This window comes from Myripristis murdjan, chromosome 7, assembly GCF_902150065.1.
Source record: "Myripristis murdjan chromosome 7, fMyrMur1.1, whole genome shotgun sequence".
In the NCBI taxonomy this organism is placed as follows: Eukaryota; Metazoa; Chordata; class Actinopteri; order Holocentriformes; family Holocentridae; genus Myripristis; species Myripristis murdjan.
The window spans coordinates 28,070,151-28,087,492 of record NC_043986.1 but is presented as its reverse complement, the minus strand read 5'-3'; the positions used below and the strand labels follow the sequence as shown (position 1 = coordinate 28,087,492).

Sequence of the window (17,342 nt, the reverse complement as noted above, 5' to 3'; positions counted from 1 at the left end):
AGGCAGTAAGTATTAGAGCCTAGCTACGCCTCCGTGGTTTATGCTGGGTCACATCTTCCATTCAAATGGGGGACACAGGAAAAAAAAAAGAAAAAAGTAGATGCTTTGACCTCCACAGTGGCTGCCGTCACATGCGTTTTGAGAAAAACATCTATTGAAAGCCATTTTTGTATTTGTGATTACAAAGATTCCCAAGGTCAAACATGTTTTTTTTTTTTTTGTTGTTGTTTATTTTGGCTGTTATATTTTTGCTTCAGGGTAAATCCATAAGAAGATCATTATTTCAAGTTCAAATTTGTCCCCTACACAAGTCAATTGGGAGGGACTGTCTATTAAATGTCATTTCTCAGGCAACAGGGGTGTAATTTTAGCAAAATAAGCCCCCTTGAGAAATTATATTATTGGCCTAATGAGTGCACTGTAAATAAAAGCATTTAAAAAAAAAAAAAAAACCTCAAATGTCATATCTCAGACAACACTGAGCTGATTTTGACAGAATTTGCAGCGATGATGCATTTTGACACTGTATATGCATTATGCCGAATGGCCTGATGAAAATGCCATAGCAAAAGATCAAATGGACAAACTTTGCAGGGTCATAACTTCTACACCACCACCGGCCTGACACTGATCAAACTGTGAGGGCTCATAAATGATTTGTGGGGGATGCCAAGCTTGTTTTAATAACCCGCTCTGTCTCATTTTGTTTTTTTGAAGTGGCATTACACAGCAAAGCTCTAACAGTACAGTTTTCGGGGTATCGCTAACCCAGTTTGTTGGCTTTCTCCTCCACAAAGAGTGGAAAACCAGGAGGAAGGTGGCCAGCTGTTGTAGCAAAAGGGAAGACGCAAATAAGACCCACCTATCATTTTCCCATTGCTCTCTCAAGTTGTCCATCTGAAACTGAGCAGGAAAGCACAACTTGTCAATTGTAACAGTGACTTGTACAAGCGTCTTGATTAGCTTGACTGAATGTTTCCTAGAAGAGCTCCATATTTCGCCACCTGCTCGCTTTTCACCTTCACTCCGTGTTTCCCTGTGGAAACGTTCTGCAGTGCAGGCGTCCAAGGGATTAGGGGAACTAGCTATGGCTGCCTTCCACCGGTTTGTTGTGATTGTTGATCATAGTGGCAGGGGCTCCAACGAAAGACGGTCTAAACGATCTTGGCATGGAAATGCTGTCGGAAAAGCCAGCTCGGAGGAGTACAGGATGTGTCACACTGGCAGCCTGCTTTTTATTAGAGGACAGGGGCGCGGTCCCAGTCCCTCCACCTGTTCCTCATTTTTGGACTGGTAGACGGATATTACCTGGGTGAGATCCAGTTGGCACACAGCAGCGGTGATAAAGGCTGCCACGCTGCACCGTGCTAATGACTGCTCACGGTCTGGCTGCTGTTTATAGGTGTGAGTGTGTGGAAAGCGGCTCCTAAGATTGTGTGAAGGCATGAAAGAGAGTGAACATGCGTGGCGACGTGTAACCCGTAGATAACTGAAGGCATGACTGATGGACCACAAACCGAGCGCATCTAGTCAGGTTGAAATAGAAACTTTCAGTCTGGATGGAGGCTGCTCTACATTTTGCGCCTCCTAACCAGCAGCTGCAGACAGACCACTGATAAGAACTCGATGGCAGACTGAAACAGTATCATTCATCTTCAGCTTCACACTCGGCTTTCATTTGAGTTCATAGTGCTCTTGCATGCGGTCATGCAGACTCCTATCAGAAATGGCTTTGTCTCCCTTTGCACTGCTGTTTGCTCAAGTGCATTCACTACATTTTAGCCCAGCTTGCATCAAAGTGTGTTTTCATGCGTAAAGCCAGAATGCATCGCTGTGTGTGGGTAGTCAGAGCCGTGACTCAGCATTTCCTCTGTCAAAGAGTGAGAGACCAAGTCTGTCTATCACTTTTCACTCATCCATGCTTGAACATCCTCTTCATTGCTCTAAATTTTACACCTTACATCCAGGTGCTCCAAACTGTCCCCTGATGTTGTCATTAGGCCTGTCACGATATGCGATAAGTCGGTTAATTGCACGGTAAATTTAAATTGTCACTGTCGTGCGTCGTCTGTCAGCAAAGTGAGTTCGTTCATTTGCGTAATGAACAGAGGGAACGCGCTTGTCATCGAGTGTCTTTGTCTCTTTGGGGGGGCGGGGCCATGGGCCACACACACACACAGTGTGATCCTTGTGCGGTAGAGACGAGGCGGAGAAAAGAGCGAACGAGAACGACATGGAACTTCTTCTCAAAACAAACGCAGCAGCCCCCGTGTGGGAATGTTTTGGATTCAAAGCAAATGACAGAGGGGAGCCCAGTAAAGGCCGGAATAAAGTTGCTGCTGACAACACGGTGTGTACGCGTTGTGGCTGCCATGCGTATTTTGCGGTCGTTTGATGCGTAGGCCGCTCACTTTGACGTGAGGTAACGTGACGCGTGCGCGAGATGCAGTATGGACATAACCACTGGAGGCGCTCGTGCAAACGTGGAAACGGAGGGTGACAGCAAACCTCTCTGCTGATGTTATTGGCTTGGTGTGTGTGTTGGAGTGCTGAATGTACGGAGCGATTGCACTGGCCGACATATGGAAATATGCTTTTTCGTGATTTCCAGGTCCGATTGCTGGTGTCTGCCCCTAGTGGAGACTTCCAGTATCATGCATTTTGGACACGTTGTGCTGCAGCAAGTGTGTGCACTCATGAAGCACACTGTGTACGCGTGCGTTTGATCATGCAGCAAGTATATTCCGTCTATTTTTTATATTGTTTTTGGTTTTTATTCAAGTGCAATTTTTGATAAGAGACTGAGAGTCCATTTCATCGTTTTTGGTTGTGTTTTTTTTTTTTTTTTTTTTTTAATTACAGTGTACTTTTTGTAATCAGAGACTGTTGGTCAATTTTTTTGTATTCATAAGTATTCTTTATTTGTATTCTTTATTTATTTATTTTGGTATTTTTTGCATGTTATTTATTTTGGATATTTAAATTTTCTTGATTACTTTTTTAAATATTCTTGTTGAAATGTTCTCTTTAAAAGGGTGTACTTGCATCATTATGCCTTTATTATCATAAAATAAGTTTAAAGAATGGTCTGAAAATGTCAAAATTACAACAATAATAAAAATGGTCTTAAAAGCACAATATTATCGCTTATCGCAATAATTTCTGACGCAATTAATCGCACAGCAAAATTTGTTATCGCGATAGGCTTAGTTGTCATCAATGATTTTGATTACAGTACCTGTGAACAAATGTGTGGGCTAATTTATTATATTATATTAAATGATATCAAATCAAATCTCCTGTGTAATAGAAAACACTTTGTGGGCTTATTATCAAAACACTCTCTGCATCAGATTTTTTTACTGACAGGAATAGTGGTTTGAGATAGGCTTCTTTTACCATTATCACAGTTGTGATTGTGTCTCTGATGAAAAGCATATTGCAGAACTAATGCAGTTTAATGCGAAGAGATGATCTGACCCACTTCACGCAAACAGATGGGGCCATATCAGGCCAGATTAAGAGGCGTACTCAACAGTGGTGCTCACAAAGTGTTATTCAGTCCCAAGTGTTAACTGACTTGTACAGCTCTTAAACCCCGAGGTGTCTGTTATGAGTTTCCATGACATACTAGGCTCCCCCAAAAATATTAATAGCAGTTGTTTTCATTTTATGTAGGCCCATTGTTCTGTGTTTGAGTAGTATATTTATCAAGTTGATTATCACCGCCTACCGCAGCAGAGCCAGTGGTGTTCTAAACCATTTAACCATCCTCATTATGTGATTCCAAAATGATTTGACAAGCCTGTCATCACAGTCTGCTTGAGAATGTTTCCACAAATGGTGCATGACAGAATAGTCAGCTCTGAACATTGGCTGAAATGATTAGTTTAGCATGAAATGTCTTGTTTCAGATTTGTTTTGCCTGTAATCACAGACGATAGAGTATAGTGAATCCTCTCATATGTTACCTGTGACTGAACACAGATGAATATTACGTGACTTGTTTATGTGACAGATATTAGAGGAACATTTGTCTCAGTTTGTCTGAAACAGACAGCCGTCTGTCACCTTCCTGTAAAATGATTGCATTCAGTCGCAAAGCAGATCTGGTTCCTGGAAACTTAGGACACAGTGATCATCTCCTCTGCACATCCTCCCTTTGAGTTGCAGCCGTCGCTTAACTACGGAAACCATGCTGTTATGAGGTCAAGGTTTCCACTGCTGCATTTACAGGTCATACTGATTTATCTTTAGCCTCTTTGGGTTTTTAGTGGTTTTTATGTTCCTCCCACATGCTTTAGCGATCCACGTTCTAGCATTCATCATTCATATGAGGCGTCTTTCGATTTACATTTTTTTTCACCTGCACCCTTCTCTCCACCTCTCCTTGAAAATCAAAGGGTCATTGAAGCAAAGTTCAACCTCAAGCAAAGCCTTCCTGCTTTGTGTTAACTTTGTTGCCGACTGTCCATTTCTCGTCTTTCAATGATGCCGCCTCTCGAACGCCTCACTCACAGACGCCTCTACGTCCTCGGTTGGCCTGCTCCTCTAGATCGTTTCTTCCAGTTGGTTTCCCCTGCAAACCAACAGGAGGCAGCGAGTGACGGTATGTCTGCAAGATGTAGGGCAGGGGGCTGATGCAAGTAACCGTGCCTGTCATTGGAGGGGAAGTTAGATGTATACAAAATGATGCTTTGAGCAGTTGCTGTCTGTGTGTGTATTGTCTTTGTGCAACCATGTGATGCACATTATGTGACAGTATTCGAGGGTAGTTAGCCGTTAGAAGACCATGCCAGAGATTCTGCATGTGCATAATGTCTACAGAATGTACATACCTCATCTGCTAATCTTTTCCCAAAGCGAGCAGTTGTATTTTAGGACTAAAATATAGTTTTCCTACCTTTTATCTTGCCAACTACTTTTTGATATTAAGATTGGTTGCTTCCATGCCTCAATCTCCATCATCCTGGCACAATCTGGATGTGGTTGTAGTTATGGCTCTTTGAAAAATCTCATACTGGATCATGTTGCAAAACTTAATGCAGTTCTCCTTGTCGTTATATTGTGTATTATGTAATAAGTATTGCTGTCCAACTGCAAGAGTTTATGTATGTGTTTATGCATTAGGTGGCATTGTCCTCATGAATATTTGCTTAGATACACTTAATTTGCAAAACCAACAACCATTATAAAAAAAGATTAATTATATAAACCTGTGTGAGTGTGTGAAGGAGACAAGAGGAAGAAGGAAGAGATGGGGTGCCGTATACATGACGGGTAAATGAGCAGTCCTGTCTGTTACCCATGGGGCTATTTAATGTTTGCTCACTGAGCTTAAGCCAAGCAGAAAACCATTATTGGGTCAGTGGCTGCTTTGTCCCAGCTCATAAATTCCCTGCATGGCGGTGGGGCCATGGAGGGTCAGAGCACCCTGCCCACTGGATGGGCTACTACTGTAGTGGGAGGCGAGACTGGAGCTGGCCTGTTATTGGCAGAGTACATTAGGCGTAGGCTGCCCTGATAGGAGCTCGCCAGTCTGTCAGCAGCGTGTTGCTGCAGTTCCCACGTGTATTGATGTATTGGAAAACCTTGCGGGCGTCCCTGGGGTTTAACAGCAGTATTTAATGTCAACCTATTTCAGTTGGCACAGAATGCAGCGTGAGATGGGCTGGAGGAGGGACGACTCTCTGGTGTTGAACCATTTCCTCGAGGAACTTCAGGTCAAGAGCACACTGTATGGTATTGATGGCATTGTTTTCATAGAACTGGAATATGCTAATTTTCACCAACTTATAGTGAAGTTGTTGAAGGTGAAGTTTTGATATGGCTGACTAACAAAAATATGTGTGTTCGACTTACAGAAGTGTGTTATAGGAATTAATAAATATAGATCAGTGAATTAAATAGGAGGTAATTACAGGCAGATAATTTAAGGCAGTGGTTTTCAGAGTTGAGAGTGGTGACTCTGGGGATCCTTGAGCAACTGTTTAAGTATGATATCTAAATTGATCTGTGACTGAATGTAATATCTAAACAATTAAATACTGAAGAGAAAAAAAAGCAAATATTAAGAAGGTATCTTTTAATATCAATGTCCCAAGGGCAGAAGTGCTTTCGTTTTGGGTCTGCAGTTAAATGGAGCACGAAAAGGTTCAACAAACCCTGCTTTAAGGCTTTACTTGCAGCATTAGTGCCATAGCAGTGGCTTGCCTTAACTCAAATTAAATCTCAAAATGAGAGTTTAACTTGGAAGTGGAATGCTCAAAGCAACTTAATTCAAAAGGTCTTTGAGAGGTGCTTTTATAGCACAAAGGCCTCCTACTAGCACCTGTTGAGCAGTAAACATGGGGCAGAATGTACTGTTTTATTAATTTATTTTATTAAAAAAATTTATTAAAAAAAAAAAAAAAATCTAGGTATTTTCTGAGCAGAGATCTTAGAGGCACAACTAATATACTGCATATGACATAAGCTGATCTGATAGAGATGGACCTCTATTGTATGCTGTACAAGAGGAGAAAAACTGAATCCAATATATTAAGAAAGGAAATCACTTTTTTTCAAGTAACATGAGTTGTATGGCCTGTAATGTAAGACTTTTACTTCATGTTATTGTGTACCTTAAGATAATGTGTATGAAAATGATTTTTTTTTTTTTTTTTTTTTTGCAGTATAGATTACATTTGCTATAGGTTCAATTGCACTCTATCGTGTAAATAGATAACTGGTTGAATGGTTTTAGGTTTGTCTGACAAGCTGTGTGTATATTAACTTCGAAGTCTTAAGTCATCTCTGCCCTGTCATGTCCTGTCAGAAGGCCTGTCATTACAAATGCATGTAGCGTGGCTGAGCTTTGTTCAGTCTCACAGAATTTTATTTGAAATTGTAGTGGAGATCCCAAAGTTTCCAAAGATACCAAACATGTCCTGCTGAATTACTGAGCAGCATGTAGACGGTGATGCAGAAGACATGTAGGTGTTTTTCTATTTGATGTATTTTTCTATTTGATGTAATGCTGCAGACATAAAAACAATGGCATTTTGAGTTTGAATGTTTTCACCCTGTATAAGTGTGATGTAACTTCAATGAAGCAACCAGCAGACAGAATATGTAAGTGACATTGTCACGTGATATGGAAAAATGTTATTTCTAGATTTGAAGCTACTTAAGGGGAAATTTAAGGCAAAATCAGACCTCAAGGGGTCAGTCAGCAATTAAATGACACTGTGTCATATCCAAAGTGTATATAATGATGCTATGATGCTAAGAGTTGTACTGCGCTGCAGCATAAAACAAAAATATTGTGTGACCTGATCAAGACATTTTCTGTGTTTTATGGATGCGTTTGGTCAGCCCGGAGGCATCAATCTCAGAAACACAAGTCACAATCCACTCTCCGCTTTGTCCCTACAGGCATCAGTCAAGAGAAAATGTTGCACCAGGAAGCAAAGCCCTAAAACAGATGAGCGAGCTCATGAGCAGCATCGTAAGTATGGCCTGTATCAAGCCTGGGGACAGCCGGGGGGGAGACAGAGAAAGTACTAGAGCAACTGAAAAGAGCAGATGTGCAGTGGAGTATGTGAGAGATTTGGGAGTGAAGTGCAGGGAGACGGAGGAAATGCGGTGGAGATGCTGCATGCTTGACAGCACTGTGAGCTAAAGCAGACACGCTCTGCAGCCACAGAGAGAGAAGCACTGCTGTGTATTACAGCACACACTGCAGATAGACTTAATGTGGAGCTGTGGAGTCCATCGTCTCCATCGCTCCCTTTGTTAAATGTGAACCAATTAACATCTGCCAATACTGTGCAGTTTTCAGTAGAGAATACCACACTAGTAATGTAGCCTTGAAGCAGTCAGAGCAGGATTGGTGCACAAACAGCAGTGCGTAAAGAGGCAGCCTGAGTTCATTGTTGTCAGCCATCTCTCTCATTTGAGGTCAAACGCTTGGCTGAGTGAGAGAAGCAGCATCCAGTAGCAGTCTGACGCCCACCCAGCCAGGGCCAGTCTGTCCGGCTGGATGACTGCTTTTCCTTCTGTCATTGTTTTTTCTCTTGCTTCATCGGAGTTTTGAACATTTCTTGTCAGTTTTGTGTGCATCATGCTCTACTATGGAAGATACAGACCTACACTATATTACCAAAAGTATTCGCTCACCCATTCAAATGATCAGAATCAGGTGTCCTAATCACTTGGCCTGGCCACAGGTGTATAAAATCAAGCACTCAGGCATGCAGACTGTGAAACAAGACATTTGTGAAAGAATGGGCCGCTCTCAGGAGCTCAGTGAATTCCAGCGTGGAACTGTCATAGGATGCCACCTGTGCAACAAATCCAGTCGTGAAATTTCCTCGCTCCTAAATATTCCACAGTCAACTGTCAGCTCTATTATAACAAAATGGAAGCGTTTGGAACAACAGCAACTCAGCCACGAAGTGGTAGGCCACGTAAAGTGACGGAGAGGGGTCAGCGGATGCTGAAGCGCATAGTGCAAAGAGGTCGCCGACTTTCTGCACAGTCAATTGCTACAGAGCTACAAACTTCATGTGACCTTCAGATTAGCCCAAGTACAGTACACAGAGAGCTTCATGGAATGGGTTTCCATGGCCGAGCAGCTGCAGCCAAGCCACACATCACCAAGTGCAATGCAAAGCGTCGGATGCAATGGTGTAAAGCACGCCGCCACTGGCCTCTAGAGCAGTGGAGACGCGTTCTCTGGAGTGATGAATCACGCTTTTCCATCTGGCAATCTGATGGACGAGTCTGGGTTTGGAGGTTGCCAGGAGAACGGTACATTTCCGACTGCATTGTGCCGACTGTGAAATTTGGTGGAGGAGGAATTATGGTGTGGGGTTGTTTTTCAGGAGCTGGGCTTGGCCCCTTAGTTCCAGTGAAAGGAACTTTGAATGCTTCAGGATACCAAAACATTTTGGACAATTCCATGCTCCCAACCTTGTGGGAACAGTTTGGAGCGGGCCCCTTCCTCTTCCAACATGACTGTGCACCAGTGCACAAAGCAAGGTCCATAAAGACATGGATGACAGAGTCTGGTGTCTATGAACTTGACTGGCCTGCACAGAGTCCTGACCTGAACCCGATAGAACACCTTTGGGATGAATTAGAGCGGAGACTGAGAGCCAGGCCTTCTCGACCAACATCAGTGTGTGACCTCACCAATGTGCTTTTGGAAGAATGGTCAAAAATTCCTATAAACACTCTCCTCAACCTTGTGGACAGTCTTCCCAGAAGAGTTGAAGCTGTAATAGCTGCAAAAGGTGGACCAACATCATATTGAACTCTATGGGTTAGGAATGGGATGGCACTTCAGTTCATAGTATGAGTAAAGGCAGGTGAGCGAATACTTTTGGTAATATAGTGTATATCTGATTTCATAGACAAACTGTATTTGAATATATGATGTGTAGCCTATTTAAAAGCCCTGCTCAATTAAACCTACGGTAAGTAATCACTTTAACTAGATTATGAGTCAACTAAGAGTGTTCTCGACATTTTCATATACACCCATTCACTGTCTCTCCATTGCACGACAGCTTTTTGGCTTCTGCCAGCTCTGGTGCTGCTTGGTAGGATGCAAAAAGAGAACATTTTTTTGGAATCATGCAGAATCTTTTGATTGAGTTTGTGTCCACAGTCAGCACTAGTATAGCTGAGGTTGTGCTTGACGGTGTGCTATACCTTTAGAGATGGGCACAAATACATCAAGAAGTGTCCTGTTTCACATTGTGAATACTTCCTCATCAAACTATTGAAATAAAATACAAGAAACTGGAATGAGAGAATGCATTCCATTAAAATACCAGTAATTTGTGTTTTGGGTGCCCTATCCTTCTGTACGGGGACAGGACAGGGAGGGAGAGTTTAAAATCACACTTGTTGTTGCTCTCGATACCATCTGGTGGTTAAATAGAATTGCAGTGCCCCTGTTAAACTTTGATGGAATGAAATGCCTTCCTTTAATCTAGTCTTTGATTATGTCACGTGACCATTTTCCTATTGGACAGATCCTGGGTGGCCCCACACTTTTTAAAGTGTCATAAGATCTGTCGGCTCCTAAGTCTTGATTTAGAGACAGATAAACAAAGAAAATGGGACATCTCAAGATAGACAAGGATGAGTCACCAAGTTGCTTTTATGAGCTCAGATAGAATAAAACTCTTGTCCCCGATGTGTACAGAATGAGACTAAAAGCTCTCAGGCTGCCATCAGGGCTACGGTTATTTCCTGCCCTGTAAATATCCTTCAGATGCCTGTTACCTCAGTCTCACCGCATGCATGGGGTCAACAAGGCTAAACAGACAATTGAATTTAGGTGAGTGCGCTTTGGTTATGTGAGGTTCAAATAACAGGCTCCAGGAATTACAACACATCAGTGTTCAAACAAGAGTTGCTTGTTCTCACAGTAAGCCCGTTGCATCACCGTTCCACTTTGGGTCCCAGCGTTTGTCTTGTACCATCACTTTACAACAGAAAAACATTGCTAAACGTGGCCTCAGGGTTGCTGTGCTTCCTTTCCAGTAAAGCCAGAGATTGCGCTTCGGTGTGGTGACATGCGTGTTGACACCGTGAACACATTAGACACCTGTATGTCTCCGAGCAAGGTTCACATTTTGAGACTTCATTTGAGTTTCTTAGATGTGCAACAGCCACGTGAGAGCTTCTCTCTTGATACTTCAAAAGCCTTTGTTTACCAAAGAAGAGGAAAGGCTCCCTGGTCCAAAGCAAATAGGCTTCTGCTGTGAAGAATAAGGAACCGGTAGGTAGGGGCAGAACCCATTTGCTTATTAATATCACAATATAATAATATCCTTGCTCTGATCTCGCTGTGAAAACAGAAATGAAAAGGCGCGGTGGAGAATTTAATAGGGAAAAAACACTCCGGTGAGAACTTTGGCCAGCTCTGCCTTCTTTTGAGTCATAAACAGCCGGGGACAGAAAAACAAACAGTAGGCCGGGACATTATCACCCCACTATGGCGTATTGTTAACAGGGTGCCCTGGTTCAACCCTCAGCACTCTCCCACCATGATAACACTGTCTCTCTCTCTCTCTCTCTCTCTCTCTGACCCTCACCTCTCATATCCTGCAAGCTTAAACTCTCATCCCCTCACCTCACATATTCCTCTAACTTTCCATTCTAAAAATCCCATCTCCACCCAGCCCACCCTGCAGTGCCTCACACCGGCGAGGACAGACTGAGGGGAACGGGGTCCAGCTTCACTTGGACATCCGTCAACCTGTCAATTCAGTTTAATTAGGTTTTAATTGGATTTGCTCTGGCTTCCCGCCCAAACCTTATTATCCCCACTTATCATGAATGATAAGCTGAACGGGCAGCAGCAGGCAACATTGTGGATGAGTGGATCACGATTCATTGTGTGTTGGCCAGCAAAGCCCTGCTCGGGACGGCTTTGCCCCACCAGGCCTTCTTAGTATTCCGGACTCAGCACAGTGATGTTCATGCAGTGTAATGAGTGGGTGGAGCTTACCCACGACCAGCTCTATAAGCTACTTTTTAGTTTTGGTGCTGCTCATTGCGATAATTGGTCGAATGAAAAATGTATGCAGTGCTGTGATCTTGGTGCGATCTGGGATTTGCTGTGGTGCATGCTTGAGTTTGCTTTTTGCTTTGATCACCTGTATGTATGGGATTTTAGGCAGAATGCATTTTAATGTGTTTATGTGCAGACCCTTGAAGGCACAACTCACCGCAAAAATGCAAAAAAAAAAAAAAGACACCCTCCTTTACTCCATCCTCCATCCTCCTCCTCATTTACTCCTCATCCTCATCTACTTATCATGCAGTTGATCCATTGATATAGTTTGTTTGATTTGGTGAGGTTTCCAGTCTGCCACTATGTCCCCTGTCTCTTTGTACCCCTACCTAAAGCATACACTGTATCTTTCCACCCCCTGCGAGCATTAATTAGAGGCAGAGAACTCTTCTGCGGGAAATAGTTCACAACAAAGATCTTTGTCCCTGAGGGTTGTGGATCTTGCTCTGTGTGTCATTGTTTTTGGACAGAGATGTTGCTGTTGAATGTGTACACGTGTACATTTTGACGGTTTGAGCTCCACAATTGAATACCCATGCAGCCCTGTTTTATTGGAAAGTTGACAGCAGACTGCTAAGAGCTGTCAGAAACTCTCTGAATGGATAGACTGCACTGTGGCATGTGGGAAAAAAAAAATCTCTTTGTATTTTGGGTGAACTGCTCCTTTAATGATCATTTCACTGCGTGTTGTATGTGAGTTTGTGTTGTATTCGTGATCGGTGGGGTTATTGATAATGGTGAAGTGTAGTCTGTTTCCCACACTACACTGAGGAACCACTGCACCTTTTCTAAGGTTACAGGTTTGGACTGACAGCTCAGGCCCTCAGTGGACGGCTTTTAAGACCACATTGTATGATGCAGCATTCAAAGAGGCTCTAAGAGCTCGGAGACTGTCACGAACACCTGAGACTCACTTTGGGATTAACATGGTGATCACGAGATAGAGAGCAGGCAGAGAAAAGCCCTGGAACAGTGTGGGTTTCTCTTGTTTTCCATCTGCAACGATCAAAGGCCGTGAACTCAGGCTTGTTTCAACCTGCTGGAGGAGACCCGCTTCTGAAAAACATCACATCTTGTACACATGTGGGCCGTCCCTTCCCCTTCGGGCTGCCTGCAGGACCCCGGTGACGGGGCGTGTGAATGTGCCGATGTGCTGCCTCAGCAGGAGACTATAAGAAGCTTTGAGAGATGGGCTTAGGGCCTGGCATGGATACCTCACTCTGCCTGCCGGTCTTTATCTCAGCCTCTCTCTCTCTCTCTCTCACTTCCTCTATCGCCGCGTTCTCTCTTAGCTTATCTCCCGTCTCTAACCCTGGACGGTTTCTGTAGCATGTCAGACAACGTGTTGACCGTGAGGGAGCATGGAGGTAGGACACAAATGCACTCTTGATTTAAAATTTGAAACGTCTTCATTATAATCTAAAAAGATTAACACCTGCACTCCCTTTTACTGCCACAGTCTTCATGCTATTGTTCATTTATTTACTTGTCATTTAAACTTTTGTCTCCTCCACTGTGCTGCAGTAGAGGACAGAAAAGTGACATTTGTACTTTACAGAGAAATGTCTAGCACAGCGGGCTGCGGCTCATCTGTTTTGTAAAGTGTGTGAAAGTGGGGCTCTGTCTAATTCTTGTCTCCTTCATGACTTTGGCAGTGGTGGTTTTTACATATTGTCTCCACAAACAGTGAGAAGGGCTTGGATGTAGGCTGTGACTGCAAATATGTGCAAGTGTAAAAAAAAAAAAAAAAAAAATTGCAAAGCCATCATAGAGTTCAACAGTGAAATTCTGCTACAGCAGGCAGAAAACCAGCTCCACTGCAACATGCTAAGCCTCACGTCGCCTCAGCCTGGGCTGTTTTTTATCAGCTAGGTGATATGAGAGAGGTGAAGTTATACTTTTTATGAGGAAAGTGGGCCAAGGAAGGCTTTCTTTGAACCATTGTCAACTACTAATTAGGTCATGTCTGTCTAACATTATTTGCTGAGTGTTAATAACTTACTAGTACTAGGTCAGTAATTATGTGAGTAGCTGTTCATTTTGCTCTTGCCCAACTTTAAGAGAGTTCACACTGTGCACGTGCACGTGAGGACAGTGAGGCACACCTTTACACTTTAAATCAGCACTCCACAGGTTATATACATCATCCCAAAACAATCTCTCTCTCTCTGTCTCTCTCTCTCTCACACACTCACACACATATTGACACACATCATATCATCAGCAACTTAGCAGACATGTCTCCTAGAGAGGATGTCTTGTTTATCTGATAATAAAAGGCAAATCACGCGGCTTGTACAGTTTGTCTGTGTGTGGGCAGATGGTGGTAACATACTGCACCATTGTTTTAAGGGATGTCATGTCCAAACTTCTCAGCTGTCACCGAAACACAATATGCCTGGTCATCACAGTGCAAAATCAGTCTAGTTTTATATCAGTACACATCTTCTGTATCTGTATCAAATGACAAATGGAAGATATTTAGCTGCATCATTTAGAATTATGGGCACCACTGAGGTTGTAAACACTATAAAACGATTATAAAAGTTATAACACAGTTGTCATATATTGATGCATTATAAAGTGTTAATTATTAACTAATCATAAACCATTCATAAACCCTTTGTAAGGGCAGTCTTATTGTAAAGTGGTACCAAATTATGAGCATTAGATCACACTAGTAGTGATCAAGCTGCACTCATGAGTCAAACTACGAAACATATGCAAGATAGGCATTCGTGGAAGTGCTGTTGTGCATCATTGCATTGAAGAAGTACCTCCTCTGGAGCGGGTATGTTCTCACATTTTAAAGTGCTGTAATTAATCAAATGAAAAATCTGTTGTACAGTGGCCGAATCTACACTGTTTTTGTGGTGGTGTTAATGAAAGCCATGATTTGTTTCAGTGCTTGTTGGAGCAGAGAGTGCATTTTATGGTTTATTATCAGTGTGTGTGATATGAGGTAGGTAGACGTTTGTGCGTGGGTGTTTGGACTCCTGAGGATTGTTTCCCTTTAAAATGTGTTGGCAATTAGAGCAGCATGATGCTATCATGAGAATAACCGCAGCATGCAGTGAGAAGCTTGTAAAAAACGTGTTTACATCTTCTATCTCTCGCTATAGATTTGTGAAGGGCACATGTTTAATACCCCTAACCGTGTGTGTTTGTCTGAAGGTAAATGGCAGCATACCAGGTTCTGTGTGGCACTATGACACTCTGACTCTTGGCAAGGAAGAATCAGGGGCTACAATGTTGGGATGTGGTGACAGAAATCACACTGTTGGTTTTGTAGACAACAAGATAGAGAAAATCTTTTCTTTGAGTGTTCAGCTCTTTTCCCCATTATGCGGCATTGACAACAGTTTTCCTGTTACATGTTCCTGATTCATTGAACTATAGAAGGTATTGATGCATTTCCCATTTTTTCATGAAAAAACTGACCATTGTCTCATTCCTTTGCCATTTTCTTGTTTTGAAGTTATTTGTTGACTTTCTATTCATGTCTTCTGTCTTTCTTCTCTCCATAGGATGCTGTTACTCAGCAGCAACATGAGTTCGAAGCGGTCATTCCAACCTGAAGAGCCTTAGCAGACATCATTCAGCACTGTGTACACATGGAGTGAACAGGACAGTCAGTCAGGGTGGGAGACCAGGACAAAGTAACAACATCCCTATCCAGGCCAAAATTCAATTGAACGTCAACCTCATTTGGCCTTGTTTGATTCCTTCCCTCTTCATACTTTTTGACTCTAAAATATCACTTCTTCATTTGATATAATTTAATATAAATTCCTCAGTCCAAACTCCTCCCATCTTGTGCCACAAGACCCTCCTTTCCCTTTCACAGCGCCCCTCAGAGGGGCGATGCCAGTCTTGCTTAATGCCGACGCCTCCTTCAGCTCCAAGCAGGAGCTCCTGGACCTCCAGGACTGTCCTCCCAGCCAGGGTCCCTCTCTGGACACGCCTAGCCCTGTGGACTCTCAGCCAAGCAGTCCTGTAGGCTCAGGCCCCAGGAGCCCTGGCAATCCAAGGGGTGATGGCCCCATTGGGCCCCGCATTTTTACCACGGCCTCCTCACTGTATGGGGTGCACAAGTCCCCCCATGGAGAGCCTCCCTTGGGGTTATCGTTGATAACCTCAGACTCCGATCAGCTATGTGGCTGGGGGGCTCTGACACCCAAAGCCATCCAGGCTTTCAACACCCCTCGCTGGGTGCTGTTCTTCCTCTGCGTGGCCTCTTTTCTTCAGGGCATGATCATCAACGGCTTCATAAACACGGTGGTCACCTCCATCGAGAGGCGCTTCGACCTGCGCAGCTACCAGGCCGGCCTCATTGCCAGCTCCTACGACATCGCAGCCTGCGTGTGCCTGGCCTTCGTCAGCTACTTCGGCGGGACGGGGCACAAGCCTCGCTGGCTGGGCTGGGGGGTGCTGATCATGGCGTTGGGATCTCTGGTGTTTGCCTTGCCTCACTTCACTACACCCCCCTATCAGGTCAGTCTGCCTGAGCACACAGGAATGTGCTCTGCCAACCGTACCAGCCCGTGCCATAACAAGGAGGGCGGAGGACTGTCCAGCTATCGGTTTGTGTTCATGCTGGGTCAGTTTCTACATGGTGTGGGTGCTACGCCTCTCTACACACTCGGGGTCACATACCTGGATGAAAACGTCAAGTCCAATTATGCGCCTGTTTATATAGGTGAGTCACACATGAAACATCTCAGTGCAGTACACGATGCAGAAAGCAGTTTTCCTTCAAACAGAATAGGGCAGGAGGATATGGACAAAATCAAATGTCATAACATATTATCATGTATCATATTATAACACTATTGTAGGAATGTCACGTGGTGCTTTCATAACATATTTACACACAAGATTTTGAACAATCATAAATAATGTAGATAAGCAATATATGAAGTTAGTCTAATGAGTTGCTTCCCTTTACTCTAATGCAGGCCTTTAAACCAGGAAAAGACAATACAAAATCTATTTGATATCTAGTCTCACATCATAATATCAATATAATACTGATATATTATCAAACCCTAAGACAGAATCCGTATTACTTCATTTCCTACCTTCTTCCCTTTAGCATTGATGCACCAACAAGAGCTTTAGGTCCCAGTAAGGCTGCTGGGCAGTGTGGAGTACAGTGGCCACTGCCTTATTTTTAGTTATTTATTATTTTGTTAACCCTTCAAAACTAATGGTTTTATATGTGCTGGAGGTGACTACAAAAGTTATGAGAATATTCATGCAAATTGCTTGATGCAAATTCATGCAAATTCCCAGCTGCACCTTTATAATTACTGCCTTTGCATGTCTTTGTAAACGCTCCAAATTGTTGTGCTGTGTGTGGATGTAATCACTCCTGTGGTTGCGAAAATGTTTGTGTAAATTTCTTCATGACAAGTTGAATGTCAAAATGTCTGTCCCAGTCTGAACAAGTGGGTGGAAACATCGACCACAGACTGGCATTGTCACGATAACGTTGTTTTTTTTTTTTTTTTTTTGTCTCACTAGTTTTACTCTGTGAGATGGCCACATTGTGAATACACCTCTACAATTGACAAAGGGCCATCTCAGAGTCTCAGAGACAAAACGCTTTTTGTGTGAAGTTGTCTCTGATAGGTTGAGTGATTATACAGTGGCCGACTCTAGTGATTTAAAATAATCTCAGCTTAATTATAGTGTTCTGTTATGCAGTGTATTGGTTACGGTTAGCTCAAGAGTGTGATGCTGCTGTGCCTATTGATTTTCCCTC

General features: G+C 43.2%; 1 protein-coding gene across 3 annotated transcripts in view; it reads left to right on the top strand.

Moving 5' to 3' along the window:
- The window catches only part of slco4a1 (solute carrier organic anion transporter family, member 4A1), a 33,661-nt gene that overhangs the window by 2,367 nt on the left and 13,952 nt on the right, over positions 1 to 17,342 (top strand). The window contains exons 2-3 of one of the 3 annotated variants that reach the window (XM_030055730.1): positions 7,417 to 7,489; positions 15,103 to 16,274. In XM_030055730.1, coding sequence (XP_029911590.1) covers positions 15,440 to 16,274 — 835 coding nt within the window. In that variant the 5' untranslated portion in view covers positions 7,417 to 7,489; positions 15,103 to 15,439. Of the gene's footprint in view, positions 1 to 7,416; positions 7,490 to 12,794; positions 12,943 to 15,102; positions 16,275 to 17,342 lie in introns of those variants that run through there. The other 2 variants (XM_030055729.1, XM_030055731.1) reach the window with 2 other exon arrangements.